The 18,040-nt window shown below is 33.9% G+C and overlaps 1 protein-coding gene across 9 annotated transcripts in view; it reads left to right on the plus strand.

The window, feature by feature from the left end:
- The window catches only part of NPHP3 (nephrocystin 3), a 58,569-nt gene that overhangs the window by 26,770 nt on the left and 13,759 nt on the right, over positions 1 to 18,040 (plus strand). For 8 of the 9 annotated variants that reach the window (XR_005218107.1, XR_005218108.1, XR_005218106.1 and 5 more), the window contains exons 11-26: positions 847 to 961; positions 1,202 to 1,345; positions 1,834 to 1,931; positions 5,461 to 5,563; positions 6,003 to 6,085; positions 7,492 to 7,630; positions 9,462 to 9,626; positions 10,581 to 10,675; positions 11,125 to 11,247; positions 12,435 to 12,624; positions 12,809 to 13,050; positions 14,096 to 14,171; positions 14,966 to 15,093; positions 15,937 to 16,177; positions 17,186 to 17,311; positions 17,905 to 18,020. Coding sequence is in view for 6 of the 9 variants with exons in the window: in XM_037844745.1 (XP_037700673.1) it covers positions 847 to 961; positions 1,202 to 1,345; positions 1,834 to 1,931; positions 5,461 to 5,563; positions 6,003 to 6,085; positions 7,492 to 7,630; positions 9,462 to 9,626; positions 10,581 to 10,675; positions 11,125 to 11,247; positions 12,435 to 12,624; positions 12,809 to 13,050; positions 14,096 to 14,171; positions 14,966 to 15,093; positions 15,937 to 16,177; positions 17,186 to 17,311; positions 17,905 to 18,020 (2,184 nt within the window). In the remaining 3 variants the exon portion in view is untranslated. Of the gene's footprint in view, positions 1 to 846; positions 962 to 1,201; positions 1,346 to 1,833; positions 1,932 to 5,460; positions 5,564 to 6,002; positions 6,086 to 7,491; positions 7,631 to 9,461; positions 9,627 to 10,580; positions 10,676 to 11,124; positions 11,248 to 12,434; positions 12,625 to 12,808; positions 13,051 to 14,095; positions 14,172 to 14,965; positions 15,094 to 15,936; positions 16,178 to 17,185; positions 17,312 to 17,904; positions 18,021 to 18,040 lie in introns of those variants that run through there. The other variant, XM_037844762.1, reaches the window with a different exon arrangement.

Below are 18,040 nucleotides of genomic sequence, written 5' to 3' on the forward strand. Positions count from 1 at the left end.
AATTTGGATATTAGAGAGAGATACAGAATAAGAAAGAAATAGGAATCGGTGGGCATTCATGATTATGTACATAGGTTATATAGAAGAGCTAAGAGAATGCTGTGTAAGGAAGGGGGCTATGCAATGTGGAATTAGGTGAATTATAGATGTGATTTTCCTTTATTTTTAATTATTGGCTTCACCTTAAAAAGTTTGATTGAGATTTTAAATATTTGAAACAGTAAGATAGATATGGACTATTTAGAAGGAAATAAATCCTAAAGAACACCAAAAGGCAGGATAACCATTATTATGAATGTGATCAAATTATTTAAATTACGGACTTCAAATATTATGAAAATAAACTTCTTTTTCTTTTAGTTTTTTATGTTATTTTAAAACAGGTAGTAAAAATATATTTTTTCATTCATAGATATTATTTACATTGAAGATTTAGCATATGCAGTTGTTTCCTTTTCATTGCCCTTTTAATTTAAGTTACATTTGGAACGTAATACTTCCGTCCTTAATTTAAAAAAAAAATTTCTCTCTAATAGCATATATTAAATGAAAGATTAATGTTCATTTTATTAATACATTGACCTCCAATACAGGCTACTTTGCTTTAAGTTAGTTAATGCCAATTTGTAATTTAAATGTGTCTGTAACTATTTTTTTTTAAGTTTATTTAAACGATCTAAAAATAGAGTAAAAATGGAAATCTCTGTATTTATTAAAGGGTGTTCAACCATGAGATGTCTAACAATTAAGTAGCATTTGATGTCTAGGGCCTTGTGAATTCTTTTTTTTTGTTGACAGTAAAGAAGCTTCATCAGTCTTGTAAAAAGTCCTGTCTTTTTCTTTCAGGATTCATTTACAACAGAAGAATTCCCCTAACACACTAATTCTTTCTCATTTTGTGGGGAGGCCTATGTCAACTAGCTCAGAGTCTTCCTTGATTATTAAACGACTCACCTTAAAGGTATAGTATGCTGTCTTTTGGAATTTACAGCATTTTTATTCAGATTCAGAGATTGTTGAGGCTAAGTCCCTGATGATAAACCAGTTTTCAGTATTATCCATTTGCTTTGACTTTTTATAAGGTTAAAAATAACACTCTATACACTTGGTTTCTTTTGGTGACTCAGTTTTGATTTAAAATATTTCCCACAGCTGTGATAAAGTGCAGCTGTTTTAATTTGCACCTGTTCTTATCTTGTAGTTGATGCAGCACTCTTGGTCAGTATCTGCTCTGACATTGGATCCTGCTAAGCTTCTGGAAGAATTTCCACGTTGGCTAGAAAAGCTCTCTGCTCGTCATCAAGGCAGCATCATCATTATTATTGATTCTATAGATCAAGTTCAGGTACTGTTTTCACTTTGTAAAATACTGATATATCAGAGGCAAAAATATCAGTAATGGCTATAGCAGGCTTTTAAATTATAGGTTTGTGAGAAGAAAATGTTGATGCTGTTTATTTTATTTCCACTTAACTCCTGGGGTGGAAGCATGTGGATAAAAAATATACCATATGTCAGTAGACACTGGTATCTTATTGGGAAAGACCAACTGAATTAACTCAATTAGCAAAGATCAGTCACTTTAACATATTTTTAGATGTTAATATTTTTAGATGTTGATATTTCCTTAAAAGTCCAGAATTCAGAGCAATAATAACAGTGTTTTGCCACTTCTTCTTTCAATATTCTTGTATAAATCAACCAAAAATAAGATATTATCGTTAATAATAGTAAGAGAAATTCAATGACAGTTGCATTTTACCTGGAACTGTTATTGGGTTGTTTTGAAAGATTTTGAATTAATATGTTGAATTTTGTTTTTATATTTTTAAGCAAGTTGAAAAACACATGAAATGGCTGATAGATCCACTACCAGTGAATGTAAGAGTAATTGTTTCCGTGAATGTAGAAACATGCCCTCCAGCATGGAGGTACGATGCTAACTTTAGTTCTTTCAGATTACGTGAAATGTCTTAAGTGCAAATAAGGAAAGGTTTTTGACATGTATTTGTTTTCATATTTTTTATATAAAAGTGTCAGTGAGGATGGGAGAAATGGATCAATTAAAGAAAAATATAGAATCTATAGGATTTGGTAGAGTTTAGATCTTAAACATGAGAGAAGGAAAACATTATGACTCCGAAGTTTCTGACTTGAGAAATTGAGTCACTTGTGGTTCCATCAACTGAAATAGGAAACACAAAGGAGGAGCAGGTTTGTGGGAAAAAGATCATGAGTTTAGTTTTTGGACAAGGTTAGTTTGAGTTGCCTGTTGTAGCTCCAAGTAGCGATGTCTAGTGGGCAATTAAATTTATGGATGAGAAAATCGCAAGGCGGGGCAGATGGTGGAATGGTGAGGTGTGGGTTTTAGTTACTCCTCTGGGGCAGTTGGTAGAAAGCCAGGAACTACTGGACCAGGCACCGTAGAGGAATTCGAGTTTGGACATACTTCATACAACACTCAGGAACACATGGAACAGCTGAGATCAGCGAAATCTGTAAGTTCTCATGGCCAGGGGGCCCACATCCCTCCCTGCCAGGCACAATCCTGAGGAAGGAGGGGTGTGAGTGCTGGGAACCAAGAGGGAGAACTGCAATTGTAGCACTGATTAACAAACTCAGACGGCTGAACAAAAACTCCAACCATAGATAAACTGAGACCAAACACAGGAAAATCTGGGAACAGTCAGCCTGGCAGAGAGGAGATAGGGCTAGCAAAAACAGCAAAAAAACAAAACAAACAAACAAAAAACAACCCAAAATAAAAACAGAGACTTTTGGAGTCCAGGTGAACATAATTCAGAGAAGGGCTGGGCTCAAACAGAATCAGGCACATACGCAAATCCAAATCCCTTCTCTGAAAAGCCGGTTTCTCTGCTTTCTTGATTGTTCCTTAATCGCCCTCAACTCTTTGTCTTTTAGCATTTCAACAGCCCATCAGAACTGCAAGGACTGTAAATAGTCCATACTGGGTCCTTCTTTTTCTTTTCTTTTTTTTTTCTTCTCTTTTTATAAATAACTATTCTGAGAAGCCCATTACAGAAAGCCTCAAAGACTTGCGATTTGGGCCCAGGCAAGAGCAGAGTTAAGATAGCTCTGAGAGACAAAGCAATAAGTCTAGTGGTGGAGAAACTTCACTAAAGACCATAACTTCCTAAGAAAAGGGGGACGTGGCCCAGCTCCAGTGGCCGCCCTTCTCTGGGGAACTCAAACCCCAGGGGCTGGAGTTTGGAGACCAGCTTCAGTCAGCCATGCCCTCTACAGGGTCAGGGTCAGGGTCACAGGAGAACTAAAGGCACTGCACCTCCTTACACTGGTGGGGGAGCTGCGGGCTGGCAAGCGCCACCTGCTGGACAGTATAGGAAAAACACTGAGTCTAGAGGCCTCACAGGAGGGTCTCATTCTCAAGGAAACCCCATACTCTCCACCTGAGACCTGGGCCTCTCTGGACTGGGAAAACCTGAATGGTGTGGACCATATCTGAGGAGACTCTCACACAAAAAGGCTACATAGAGGCAGGGCAAGAAACAGAAAAACAGAGGTGAAAACTCCAATCAACTGAATAGAACCTAAGTTAGAGGCCTAGAATAAGCTGAACTAAACACCAGAGGCTAGAGAACAAAGCCAACCAACAAGAAAACCCTAGGTAAAAGAGAAAATGAGCTCCAGAATAAACTAATCAAGAAAGATGCCTAGACAGCTCAAGATAACGAGCCATACTAGGAAACATAAAAATATGGATCAGCCAAAGGAACAAACTAATAGTTCACCTGAGATACAGGAGTTGAGACAACTAATGCTAAATCAATTCAATGAACTGAAGGAAGAACTGATTAAAAATGTTCAAATAAATCTCCTAAATCAATCCAAAAATCAAGTCAATGAACTGAGGGAAGCAAAATAGATGAAAGATATAAGGAAGACACTAAATGACCATAAAGAATTCATAAACTTGAAAAAACAAATGGCATAACTTATGGGAATGAAGGGCATAATGGAGGATATGAAAAAGACAATGGAGAATAGATACAACAGTAGATTTGAACAGGCAGAAAAAAGGTTCAGTGAATTGGAAGACCAGACATTTGAATTCATACACACAAAAGAAGAGATGGTGAAAAGAATGGAAAAAGATAAGCAGGGTCTTAGGGACCTGAGTGACAACGTGAAGCACACGAATATATGTATTATGGGTGTCCCAGAGGGCGAAGAGAGGGCAAAAGGGGCAGAAAGAATAATAGAAGAAATAATCACTGAAAATTTCCCAACTCTTATGAAAGACAGAAAATTAGAGATTCAAGAAGTACAGTGCATCCCAAACAGAATAGACCCCAGTAGACCTACTTCAAGACACTTACTAATCAGATTGTCCAATGTCAAAGACAAAGAAAGAATTCTGAAAGCAGCAAGAGAAAAGCAATCCATCACATACAAGGAAAGCTCGATAAGACTATTTACAGGTTTCTCCACAGAAACCATGGATATGAGAAGACAGTGGTATGATATATTTAAGATACAGAAAGAGAAGAACTGCCAACCAAGAATTCTAGATCCAGTGAAACTGTCCTTCAAAAATTAAAATATTTTCAGACAGACAGACACTGAGAAAGTTCATGAATAAGAGACTGGCACTGCAAGAAATACTAAAGGGAGTGCTACAGGCTAATAGGAAAAGACAGGAGAGAGAGAGGTCTGTAGAAGAGTATAGAAATGAAGATTATCAGGAAGGGTAAAAAAAGAAAGGAAAAAATAAGACACGGCATGTAAAACCCAAAAGACAAAATGGTAGAAGAAAGTACTGCCCTTACAGTTATAACACTAAATGTTAATGGATTAAACTCCCCAGTAAATTTATGGATGAGGAAAACAGGGAGAGGGCCAGGCTAGGGGTAATATACTAGAGAACTGTTATCCTTTTTAGACATTTTTTCCTAATCACCCATCCCCATTAAATGTTAATACCAACCATATACTTTATATCAGTTTATGTATATAAGGTATATATATATGTCTGTGCTTATGCATAAAAAGAGTAAGATTTTTTCGCCCCCCAAGAACTGTGTTGAGAATGCATGCTGTAGGGTAGTTAAATTCAAATTTAATTATAAATACCTCATGGAAAATGCTTTGTCTTTTCTTGTTCCTCATAAGTACCTGTATTTAACTTTACTGATATCACAGAACAAAGAATTAGAAATGGTTTACCACTTAGTTGTATAATACAAAAATATACTCCTTATTTTATAATACTCTATTGTGATTAATTGTTGAAAGTCATGATACACATATATTAGAATGAATGAAAAAATTAGTAACATGATTAACAGAGATTAGCTTTGCTTATTTTATAAAGGTGGTATAAAAAATATAATTCCTGTAACGACCTCTAACTTTTGTGAATAGATTACAGCTCTTGTGTTATTAGAAGATAATTTCTTTTATTTGTTCTTCAAATAAAAGGTTGTGGCCTACACTTCATCTTGATCCTTTAAATCCAAAAGATGCAAAATCTGTTATAATTGCAGAATGTCACTCTGTAGACATTAAATTGAGTAAAGAGCAGGTAAATATTTTAAATTTTGATGCTGTCTTTCACTATCAGCTTTCTTCCTTTCTTATATGAAACTTAAAATTCAATATAGGAACTCTCTACTGTTATAAGGAAAATCTAAGTTTAATAATTACCTCGTTAAATGCATTCCCTCTTAAACTAATGACAAATATAGAAGAGACAATTAAAAAATTTTGATCTTAAGATTTACTTTAATATATAATGCTAAAAAGGTGTCTTAAAAACAGGAAGCATTTCCACATTGACTACTTGTGCAGTCTGCTCTAGGAAATCTGGCCAAAGACTGGCCAAAGCCACAGCTCTTCTGCTGATGAAATGGCAGAATGAGTGTTGTTCCTGCCAGGGTGTTTGTTGATGGCTCAGTAGTAAAGACCGCTTAATTCCAGGGTGGTTTTGTATTTTTGTTTTGTTTTTTGGTAAACTGGTGCAGGAGAAGAAGCTAGAACGACATTGTCGTTCTGCTACAACCTGCAATGCCCTTTATGTCACCCTTTTCGGCAAAATGATTGCGCGGTAAGTGGTGGTCAATCTAAATGATCTTCTGCATGTTTTGTGTTTGTTCACCATGTGAAACTGAGAACTGATCTTTCCAGAAGTCTCTTGGGCCACTCAGATTCTGTTTATTCTAACAGTGATACTAACAACCTGTGAGAATGAGACTATGATTAAAAATGAGTAGCTCATGAATTGTCATGACTTGCTAGATATATGTGTTCCATTTTCATCATACTAACTCTTTGCCTAATGGGTGTGGCAAAAGAAGGCCATTTTCACCTTATTTGGGACCCACACATGAGTGCTCTATATCACTTGATCGAGGTCCCCAGCTCTGGGAAAGTGAGGATACAACCAAGGCACAAAAATGTTATTTCAGGTGTCCTTGAATTTAGGTAGATATGTATGTAGGTCAGAATTTTTGATTGTCTCCATTCTCAAAATCCTGTTGAAATTTTCATTTTTTAAAATAGAAATTCTTCTATTTTACATATCTATTGGTATTTTGCCTTTAGATAAGGCATTAAAATGTTCTGCTCCTTTTTTTTCCTTCAGTTCAGCTTCATCCAACTTTGTCTATTCCCAACCAGAGGTAAAAACAATTTAATATTTGTTTGGTATAATCACAATAGATAGTGATCCTAGCAGAACTCTTATTTCTAGACCCTGAATTCAGTAGTTTTAATTCCACATTCTCATCTTAAGCACCAACTTTGAAATGAAAAAAAAAATCTTCTAAAACTTTAAATTACCCATGATATTTCCACCATCCTTTTCCACTGTTTTCAGTGTTTTAAAAATGTATCTGGCAGCTGTCAACACCAGTAGCTGGCATAAGTACAGTTTTGGAATGTGAGTCATTTTCTATACAAAGCATAATGTTTATTAAAATTATTTATTTTAAGAGGAACCATGGACCACTTTTTGTTTTTTGTTGTCTTTATACATCTTTATATTTAACAGACACTACAAGTAAATATTATGTCAGTGCAAACCCCTTATTTACTGGTTTTCTTTAGCCTGATGTTTTCCAGCTTCTGACTGCCTAAATTTAATTTGCATGGCTAACTAATGATACTTATATAAAATTATTTCCCTGCTTTCTGTATATAGGTGGCATGCTTTTGGATGTTAGGAACTGTCTTACTTATTTTTATATTCCATAATGAGTAGCAATTTGTATTCAATAAGCATAGTAAGACCCAGCGTATGTTTATTGAATTGAATTAAATGGTACACCAAAATAAACTTGATAACTGTAGTAGCCCCATAAAACTACCGTTTTCCTGCATCATGTTTTAATGAATTCCTGTTATTTTCAGTTGCGTGCAAAAAAATAAAACTGCATTGTTTTTATTTACCCCCAAATATTCACAAATGTTGGCAGTCTGTATGAAATTAAAATCTATTCTCAATTCTAACAGTGCTGGGAAAACAGGCAATTTAGATAAAATCCTTCATCAGTGTTTCCAGTGTCAAGATACTGTTTCATTATATAGACTTGTTCTGCAGTCTATCCAGGAGTCCATGGCAAATGATATGGATAAAGAACTAATGAAACAGGTAAAGAGTAATAAACTTATACAAAGTTGATTACATTTTGTGTGAATTAAAGTAAAAATTTGTTTTTTAATTTGTGAAACCAAGCGTATACAGGAATGTTTACAGCCATAATGTGCTTGTGGACAAAAGTGTTATTTTGGAAAAATTTGCATTGTCCTGTTTACCACTGAGATTTATCATCTTTTCATATTTGTTGGCTATTCTTGTTTCCTCTTTTGTGAATTGTGGGTTCAAGTCCTTTACCCATTTTTAAATTGGGTTGTTTATCTTTTTCTTAATGATCTGTAGGAATTCTTAAATGTTGTGTATATTGCATACAAATCCTGTTATAGAGTTCGCAGATAAATGTCTTTTTCCTGTTTGTTTCTTGTCTCTTTTCTTTTTCATTCATAATACAAAGTTTTATTTTGATGAAGTCAAGTTTGTCAACATTTTCCTTTATGGTTAATGCCTGTTGTATCTTGTTTATAGAAATCTTTGCTATTATAAAGCTGTTTATATACTATTAATGTATGTGTGTGTATATATGTGTGATATATGTAAAACTACCTGTCAAATATCAAGCTCACATGTAAACATGGGCTTGTTTCTAGGCTCTGCTGTTCCAGTTTTTCCTATCCTTGCTAATGCCACACTGTCATAGTTATCAGAGCTTTAAAGTAACCTTAATATTTGGTTGGACAAGTCCCCTCTTATTATTGTTCTTCACAGTCAACTTGGCTAATTGTCGTCTGTATATTTAGAAATGGCTTAGCAAGTGCCATGAATTTTAATTGAAATTGCATTGAATTTAAAAATTAAGTTGGGGAGCATTATGATACGAGTCTACTCCTCCATGGAAAGCTAAATAACCTTCCATTTATTTAGTCATTTTTAATGTCTTTCAATAGTTGTTTTATCTTCTTCCTCATAAACATCTTGCACATTTCAAAAGATTTGTTTCCAAGTATACTATAGTTAAAATAATGTTTTTAATTGTTTGTTGTTAGTGTGTTCAATTTTTCTTTTTGAAATTTTATTTTATATCCAGCAACCTGGCTCTTACAGTTTGAACTTGAATCCATTTTTATGTTAATTTCTCAGCTTGGAGGTTCCTGGGGTTTTGACTTCTCATCCCACCCTCACACCCACAAGTGTACTTATCTTCTTCCCCTGTCTTTGGGCAGATGTTTTCCTCATGCACTCCTCCACTGAAGGTACAGCCTTTTGAAGGTCCTGGTGTTGGCAAGCATTCTAGTTCCAACTCCTTGCCTCACAGGGTTTAAGGGCTCACCTTCCATCCCCAGGTGTGGTTATGGAAACCCAAGTTACAGGGACTACTGGCTATCTTCTGCCCTCACCCCTGCCAGCCTCCCCCAATTTAGCTCCCTAATACTCAGTTTCCTGTTCATTTTTGGCACCTAGAGAATTTCCCTTTCTGATCTGCAAGTTCAGTTGCACATTTAGAAATGTTTTGCTATATATTGTCTGATATTAATAAGTGTTCGTAGTTGGAAGGCCATTTTCTTCCACCATCTTCCCAGAATTGGAACTCTGTCATCAGTTTTAATAACACATTTCAAACAGTTTTAATTTTCACTAAACTTTTTTCCATGTTATCTTTGGTGTTATAAATTTTATATATACACCAAATATATAATATATATGGTTGATTAATGCCCCTTGGACAGTGCGTTTTATTATAAGAAATCTATTTCTTGGTTTAATTAATCATTTGAATTATGAGTTTGAATAAAAAGTAAGTTTAGAGGAATTATTGTAGAACTTTTAATTACTACTAGTTTCATGTGGAGGTGCTTTATAATCATTGTTAATGTGCTTTTCTACCTAGATTCTCTGCCTTGTCAATGTTAGTCACAATGGTGTGAGTGAATCAGAACTGATGGAACTCTATCCTGAGATGTCCTGGGCTGTCCTGACCTCTCTTATTCACAGTCTACACAAGATGTGTTTGTTGACTTACGGTTGTGGCTTGCTCAAATTTCAACATCTACAAGTAAATCTTGTTCTAAGCATCTTTTGATAAGGTTTTTTGTTTCTGTTTTTACTTTTAAATATCAACATATCATTGCATGGTTTTAAAGTGTTATTTTAAATGTCTCAATTATAAGACAAAATAGAAATTTGAAATTTGATATTACAAAAATTTTTTATAATGATTTTAGGTTAGATATAAAATTTGGCTAATATTATGCTTATGTAGTACTTTAATGAGGTAACTATTACTTTAAAAAGTAGATTTTTTAGAAGAGAAAAACATGCTTTTTTAAATTTCATGTTCCATTGAATTATGCTATAATAACGGATTTGGCCTCTGTAGGTCAGTTTTCTTCCATTCACAGCCCAATTCTTCACAGCTTAATCACTATACAACCTTAACAAGTGCTCTCAAAGCCCTGGGCAACTTTAAAGTTTATCCTAGGGATTGATTGTAAAGAGATAGTCCTTGGTCCTTATGAGATATTAGACATAATGTCTGGTACATAATAGTAAATGTTTAGTAATCATTGGCTAATACTATAATTATCATCTGCAGTTCTGTGGTTGATTTATATATGTATACAAATGCAAATGAAGTTTTTAATTTGAGAATGTTATATGGTATTTGTGAGAATATAATCTCACTGATTTAACCTTCTCCTTTATTGTGTACTTTTAAAATATATTTTATTCTTATGAGTACATTTTTACTCCGTATTTCTGAGATCTTTATTAACTAAAAGTTTTAGTTAAATTTCATTTTGAGTTCCTGAAATATTAACACAGGAATTTTTATTCTAATGTTAAGTTCATCATATGAATGTATCATGAATTTAAAAATATTCTAATGGCATTTCTATTATACAGCTATAAAACTGAAAAAAATTATAAATTCCTTTTTAAAAATTCATTGTTATATGTATAGTGACTTAGAGAAAATAGGATGCAATATATTTTCTTTTTTCTCCAGGCTTGGGAAACAGTAAGACTGGAGTATATGGGTGGTCCAAGCATTATTTCTTCATATAGGCAAAAGCTAATCAAATATTTCACCATGCAGCTAAGGTATTTTAAATGTCCATATTGGTCTTCTGTAGCTTCTGCAACACACTCTACCTTTGTGTCCTTAATTTTTTGCTAAAGGGTTAAACTTAAGTGAAATCAATTCAGGATTATTATTTTAATTTTATTCTAGTTAAATAGTTTAAAATATGTGTGTCCGTGTGTGTATATATATATGTGTATATTTGGATCCATTGAAGGTTTTTTGTTTTTTTGATAGTTGACTCTTAAAGAATGCCTTTAGATTTGGGTTGGTAGTCCTGAATTTCATTGAAGTTATTTTCATCGTTTGTTCAAGTTTTTGATTTTGGCCTTTCTTAAAGTTTTTGATTTTGGCTTTGCTTAAAAAGTTAAGGATATATGTTAAATATATTTCTCTTCCTTCAACATTTTTCTGAAGCAGTCTCATTGTAGAAAGATATTATTGAGTAATGTCCCCTCTCTTGTAATAGTCAGGACAGAGTGACTTGGAGAAGTGCAGATGAACTCCCTTGGCTTTTTCAGCAGCAGGGAAGTAAACAGAATTTGCACGATTGCCTCCTCAATCTCTTTGTGTCTCAAAACCTTTACAAAAGGTAAGAAACTTATTGTAGAACACCTTTCCTCAGAAAAACAGATTTAAACAGTTGTTCAGTTTAACAGAGGAAAAAATGGCATTTTCAGTTTAAAAACTGGTCCAGTATACAGTGGTACCTGAAATACATAACAGTGTGGGAGAATTTTAAGACAATTGACAAGTATGCCATGAGATCTTTTTACAAGAGTAACAGTAAAAAGATATTGTTGCTCTGTAAAATCAGAGCTGGGATGTTTCCTGAGGCAGCTTTATATCTTATTCTTGCATGTTAAGCAGGGAGGTGGTTTATAGTATCTGCCTCTCAGAACCTTCAGAAGATTCAAAGTGGTGACCTTCAAACCAGACTCTGGGCTCCAAATAGGGTCTTAACAGTGTTGAATTTAAAGCAGTTACCTCGTGATTCATAAATTGATTTTGTTTCTCTCTTCAGGGATGTTTGAATTTATCAGTAGCAGAACCACTTTTCCATGAGCCAAGCTTCTGATCTACTTAGAAGATCATATGGGTTTTTCTGCCTCACTTAGAAATTTAGTCACTTCTCATAACATAATTTGTTTTGCTCTTGAGTGAACTCTGTCAAATTTCTTCATTGCACCTCTTACTTTATTTCTGCTCTCCATCCCAATTTTTCATGGACCCTTTGAAATCAAATTCATTCTTTAGTATACTCACTCTCCCATCCTACTTAATATCATCTAAAAATGAATAAGCTTATTTTTATCATTCAGTGTCTTGATGAAAATACAAAGTAGACACTCATGGTTTGCTGTATTTCATTAGTTTCTTCTTTTCTGATTTCCTTCATTTAAGATAATTTTTGGGTGCACTCATCTGCTATCTAAAAAGGATGCAGATAAATTTCCATTAGCAGGTAATCATTTTGTTAATGATAACAGCCAACACCATGGAGTATTTACTATGTGCCATTATCTCCTTACAGTAACAGCTGAAGCAAGTATTATTGGTGTCTCCGTTTCTGCAGATAAGGACAATGGGGTGAAAGCAGTCAGACAACCTGCTCAAGGTCACACAGCTTGGAAGCAGTGATCAGTCCAAGTTTATAGTCTTACTTTCTTACACTGTACTTTTCTATTAATAATTGTCAATAGTTCAATATGAATTCTGGCATTTTCACTCTATTTTAAAATTTGTTTTTCATGAAATTGCTGTTGTTTGTTAAAACAGAGGACACTTTGCCGAGTTGCTGAGTTATTGGCAGTTTGTTGGCAAAGACAAAAGTGCAATGGCAACGGAATATTTTGAATCACTGAAGCAGTATGAGAAAGACTGTGAAGGCGAGGAGAACATGATTGGCTTAGCTGATCTTTATGAAACTCTGGGGCGATTTCTCAAGGATCTGGGTCTTCTCAGTCAGGTAACTTCACCAGAGAACCAGAGACGGTGTGGGTTATCATGAGGACTGAATGTTTTACTCTTTTCTCCTTCCAAGGACTTAGTGCAGCTTTTCATTTGTTGTGCTAAGTTCTTTAATGGTTCATCAGATGACAGATCTTAAGTATTTCACTGTCTTTAATTGGCCTTTAACCTTTTTCTTCCAGGCTGTGGTACCTTTGCAGAGGTCTCTAGAAATTCGAGAAACAGCTTTAGATCCAGATCACCCGAGAGTAGCTCAGTCCCTCCACCAACTAGCAAGTGTATATGTGCAGTGGAAGAAGTTTGGCAATGCAGAACAGCTGTATAAACAGGCATTGGAAATCTCAGAAAATGCTTATGGCATGGACCATCCACATATTGCCCGTGAACTTGAGGCACTTGCAACTTTGTACCAGAAGCAGAATAAGTAAGATTTAGATCAGTGATACTCTGGTTTTGTGAGGGAGAGTTTTGTTTTTTTAATGTACTTTTGTGATAGACTTTGTTTTATGGCTGTGTACATGTCCTTGTTGTCTATTCTTTTGAATGCACCATGCTCAAGTGATATTTCTTGTTCTGGGTATTCATGGGATAAACAGAGAAAATTAGAATTACAAGATTCATCTCTGTTTGAAGGTGCATGGAGGATATAATATAGACTTTGGAGTCATATTGGCCTGAGTTTGAATCCTGGCTTATTCACTCTTTGGCTTTGTAATATTGAGAACATTAATTGGCAGATTATGGAGGTCAGCAAACTATTGCCTGTGAGCCAAATCCAGCCAGTCTCCTGTTTTGTTAGTATGGCTTTATTGGAACACAGGCACATTTTTTCATTTATGTGTTGTCTCTGGTTGCTTCCTTGCCACAGTGGCATTGTTCAGTAGTTGTGACAGAGACTATATGGCCCACAAAGCCAAAATATTACCATCTAGCCCTTTATAGAAACTAAAGTTTGCTATTCTTTGGTATAATATAATCTGTCTCATATCTATTAGGCACCCACTGAATAGAATCTTTTCTTCCATAAGAAATAATTTCTTTTGTTCCATCATAAGTGATACATATTGGAATTTTTCTTTTAACATCTAGAAGTATTGTTTCATGTAAACTTTGTATGAATTTTAGATTTATATTTGACCAGAATTTACCCCTTATAGAAGAAGGTGACATATCAAACTCCCAATTTTAGATTTTTATTTAACTTGCCCTAATGAGTTAAATCCATTAAAAAGAGTTAAATGCTAGCTGCTTAGAGGACTAGATTCATTTTTGTTTTATCAGATTTTGTTTTATGAAGGTTTTTGTTAGAGATTTATAATTCCATGAGTATCACTTCTTGAAATATTACTATATTTAATAGCCAAAAAATAGTTTTTACACTAGTTAAGGAATGTGTTCATTTAACTGAAGGGTGGTACTTTGAACATATGGATTTTTTGGTTTGACTTTTATTTTACTTTTTTTAAAAGATATGAACAAGCTGAACATTTTAGGAAAAAATCCTTCAGAATTCGTCAGAGAGCCACAAGGAGAAAAGGCAACTTGGTAATGAAAGATTTTTTTGTGTTATGTTTTGAACCAAAGAGGAAAAGAGCTTCTCTGAATATCATAATCTAGGTGCACGTACTCACATTTAAGAGCTTTATTTTAAAGCAGCTTCTAAAAAAGTATCAACATTTTCTCATTTATCTATGTGTTCAAAGGACAGTATTATTGAGAACAAATTAGTAAATTTTTAAAAAGTGGAACTATAAAATTCATTTGAAGATTTGACTTTGGGAGATTGATTTTAAAGCTGGTTTGATTTTTTCCCCCCTTTTTAAAGAATTAAAAAGGGAGGAAAAGAAATTTAGTTAACATTTTATGTTCGATGCAAATGCAGAGACATTCTTCCCCTTGAAAGCAAAAAGAAATTATTTTTATTTTTCTAATTTGCTGACAAAATCCAAACATAGCATGTTTGTTTGTTATAATTTAAAGTTCTATGTGCAATTTTAAGTACCTGTTTAAGTGTTTCAGCATTGGGTTTGGTAAATATCTGCAAGTTAATTCTGTTTCCTAATCTTTTGAAGGACTCTGAGGTATAGTTCACTTTGCTAAATACATCTTATAATCATTTTCACAAAAAAATCTTTTATTGATTTTTAGAATGTGATGCCATATGGAAATGTGTACTTAATAATCATTAGATTAATTCACTGTGACACAAAATAATGGTGATTTACTTTAAAAAAGGGAAAAAAGAAAAGTTTTTTTTTTTAACAACTCCAATATATTGTTTCAGAATTACAGATTACACATAGTGATTGCTTTTATTTTTCTGTGTATGTTTGCTCCAGTATGGATTTGCCCTTTTACGTAGAAGGGCCCTACAGTTAGAAGAGCTTACTTTAGGTAAAGACACATCTGATAATGCTCGGACCCTCAATGAACTGGGTGTCCTCTACTATCTTCAAAATAACCTGGAGTGAGTATTATGGTGTTGATAATGAAAATGTGTCTCTTAGATGCAAGGCTGTTTTCTATGTCAATTAAGTTTATGATAGAAAAAATTGTTAAAGGCTAGAAAAAAATTTATTAAAACCATGTCAAATTTCATGTATTTTACTTTGTTTCCTTTCACATTGTTTCTTTAGTACTTATAAAGTTATTCTGTAGCTTCTGTGGTATGTTTTATATATTTATGAAAAGTGAGTTTATGTAGATGTACATGAAATTTCATGGAAGAAACCTGAGATTAATGGAGAGTAAAGATAAGAATGTAGATGGTTGCTAGCTTTATTCTTTAGCTTATTTGGATATAAAAGATTCAAAATGGCATTTATACATATATTTTCTGAAAAAGAAGTATTTTTAGACTTCTTTGGATGTCAGAAAAACCTAACAGATTCGACATCTTTGGATGTAAGAAAAATGTAACAAATATTTAGCCCCACTTCACAGATGCTTCTTTTATTAAAAAGTATTGAGTCGTAACTTCAGAGAGAGTTAGGTCTAATATTAAAGTTAAAAAAAGATTGTTTAGGAAAATATTTATGGGGTTTGTCTTTTAGGAGAAGGAAAGTGGGGAATTGAGGCAATTGTCCTTACATTCTAGACTCTCAAACTATCAGGAATAGCATTTTTAGTTTTTGGGAAAGAGCAGGAAGGGATGGGGTGGAAAGGAGGAGAGAGATTTTGAGTTCAACCCTTCATTTTAACTATCTTGGATTTAAGAATAAAAAATGTTTCAGTTCTCCAATTAATGACAGCTAGGGATTCTGACCTCTAGAAAATAAATTGATTAAACTATTTGGGGTTTTGTTCATAGGACAGCTGAACAGTTTCTAAAGCGTTCCTTAGAAATGAGGGAGAGAGTTCTAGGACCAGACCACCCTGACTGTGCCCAGTCTTTGAATAATCTTGCAGCTCTATGCAATGAAAAGAAACAATATGATAAAGCGGAAGAACTTTATGAGAGAGCTTTAGACATTCGGAGACGAGCATTAGCTCCTGATCACCCTTCTTTGGCATATACGGTGAAGCATCTTGCAATTTTATATAAGAAAATGGTAAGCAATCCTCAGGATACTTTTGTATGTTTTATTGTAGACTAATTAAGCCGTAATTACTATCAGCAAAATAATTTGTGAACTTTTAAATCTTAATGATTTAATTTTTCAACAAATACCTGAGTTGAACATTTAAAAATATTTCAGACTAAATGAAGATACTGGTTTGGTTTTGTTAAAATTCATTCCAAATACAAATGCATTCATCTGCATTCTAATTAGAGCTCATTCTTATATTACATTTCAGAAGTTCAAAATTCAACCAATATTAAATTTGTTGTGCAAAGCAGCCATAAGCATAATAAATCACTCAATTGTCAAGGCTTAGGTCTTTGCAGGCAATTAAATGAGCATTTTTATTTCACTCTTTCTTGACTTTGCCTACAATTAAATGTAACCATTCTTTGCCATAGAGTTGTAACCTGAGTAGTGTTTAGAGTTGTTATAACATTCCAAAAAAACAAAACAAAACAAAAACAAAACCAGAGAAGTCTGCTTGCCTTTAATACAGTCAAAGAGCTGCATAGACTGGACTTACACTTTGCCTGTGGGACCCTCACTGGCACTGAAGTTGATGTTGCTCTTTGTTACCATTTCTGCCCAACTTTCAGTAAAAGGAAATGGTCTGGAAGGGATTTGAAGGGAAAGAGACAGGTAAATGGGATATGAGTTTTTATTTTGATGCCATCTCTGAACTATGTACACTAGCAAATGACATTTTTAAACTTCACCAGGAACAGTGGTGATCTAAAGGACTTTCTGAATCATCAAAGAAAATATTTTCATATTCATATCTTTATTTTTTCTGTTACTACATAATCTATTTATTCCTATATTTTATTCTATTTCTGTAGTTACTGATGAACTGAAAAGAATGCTTTTACTGGGAGATTTTTTTTCCTCAAAATCTCTTTTTAATACCAAATTTTATCTTAATGGAAACAGCTCTGATCAGATAGCCTTTATTGCTTTAATATTTTTTTGTCAGATTTCATTTTCTTTTTTTAGGGGAAACTTGACAAAGCCATACCTTTGTATGAGTTGGCTGTTGAAATCCGACAGAAATCTTTTGGCCCAAAACACCCCAGTGTAGCTACTGCCTTGGTGAATTTAGCTGTTCTTTATAGCCAAATGGTAAGTTCCCACATTTTCACTCTTTTTGAATGAATATTTTAAGGTATAAAATATAGAGAAACATGAGTTAGGTATGGCACATTAGAAATAAGTAAAGAAAATTTAGGGTTATTATTTATCTCCTAATGCTTTAATACTTGAGACATTATTGAAGAAGATAGTTCCTTCCTCTTCATGTAAAACACAAACTAAAAAAAAAAAAGCCACAAACTAAGTGTTTAATTCAGGTAATGAGCTTATTATTTTAAATATTGGAGAATCCCTACATCTCTCTATCTAACATCTTTAAGCTTGTGGCATCTGCCTGTGATGGGTAAGGAACAGGAGTGGTAGTAGCCCCTGGGCAGTAAAGAGGCATGATATGCTTATATTATTGGATTAAGGTCAAATGGTTACAAAGTCAGGCTAAATCTCAGGTTTCTGGCTGTTTATTACACTGCTTCTCATATTATGATTATTTATAAATTAATCTATGGATATTAACTTTTTTGAAGTGCTTGCCAAAGTAGGTCAGCTTGATCTAGAATACATTAATAGTAAATTGAGAAACCCAGTGTGTTGAAGTAAGCATCATTACTTTTTTTTTTAATAAGAAAAAACACACTGAAGCCTTGCCATTATATGAAAGAGCATTAAAAATTTATGAAGACAGCCTGGGTCAGATGCATCCTCGAGTAGGAGAAACACTAAAAAATTTAGCTGTGCTTAGGTAAGAATTTTTTCACTTTC

The sequence above is a fragment of the Choloepus didactylus genome, chromosome 1 (genome assembly GCF_015220235.1).
Source record: "Choloepus didactylus isolate mChoDid1 chromosome 1, mChoDid1.pri, whole genome shotgun sequence".
Classification (NCBI taxonomy): domain Eukaryota; kingdom Metazoa; phylum Chordata; class Mammalia; order Pilosa; family Megalonychidae; genus Choloepus; species Choloepus didactylus.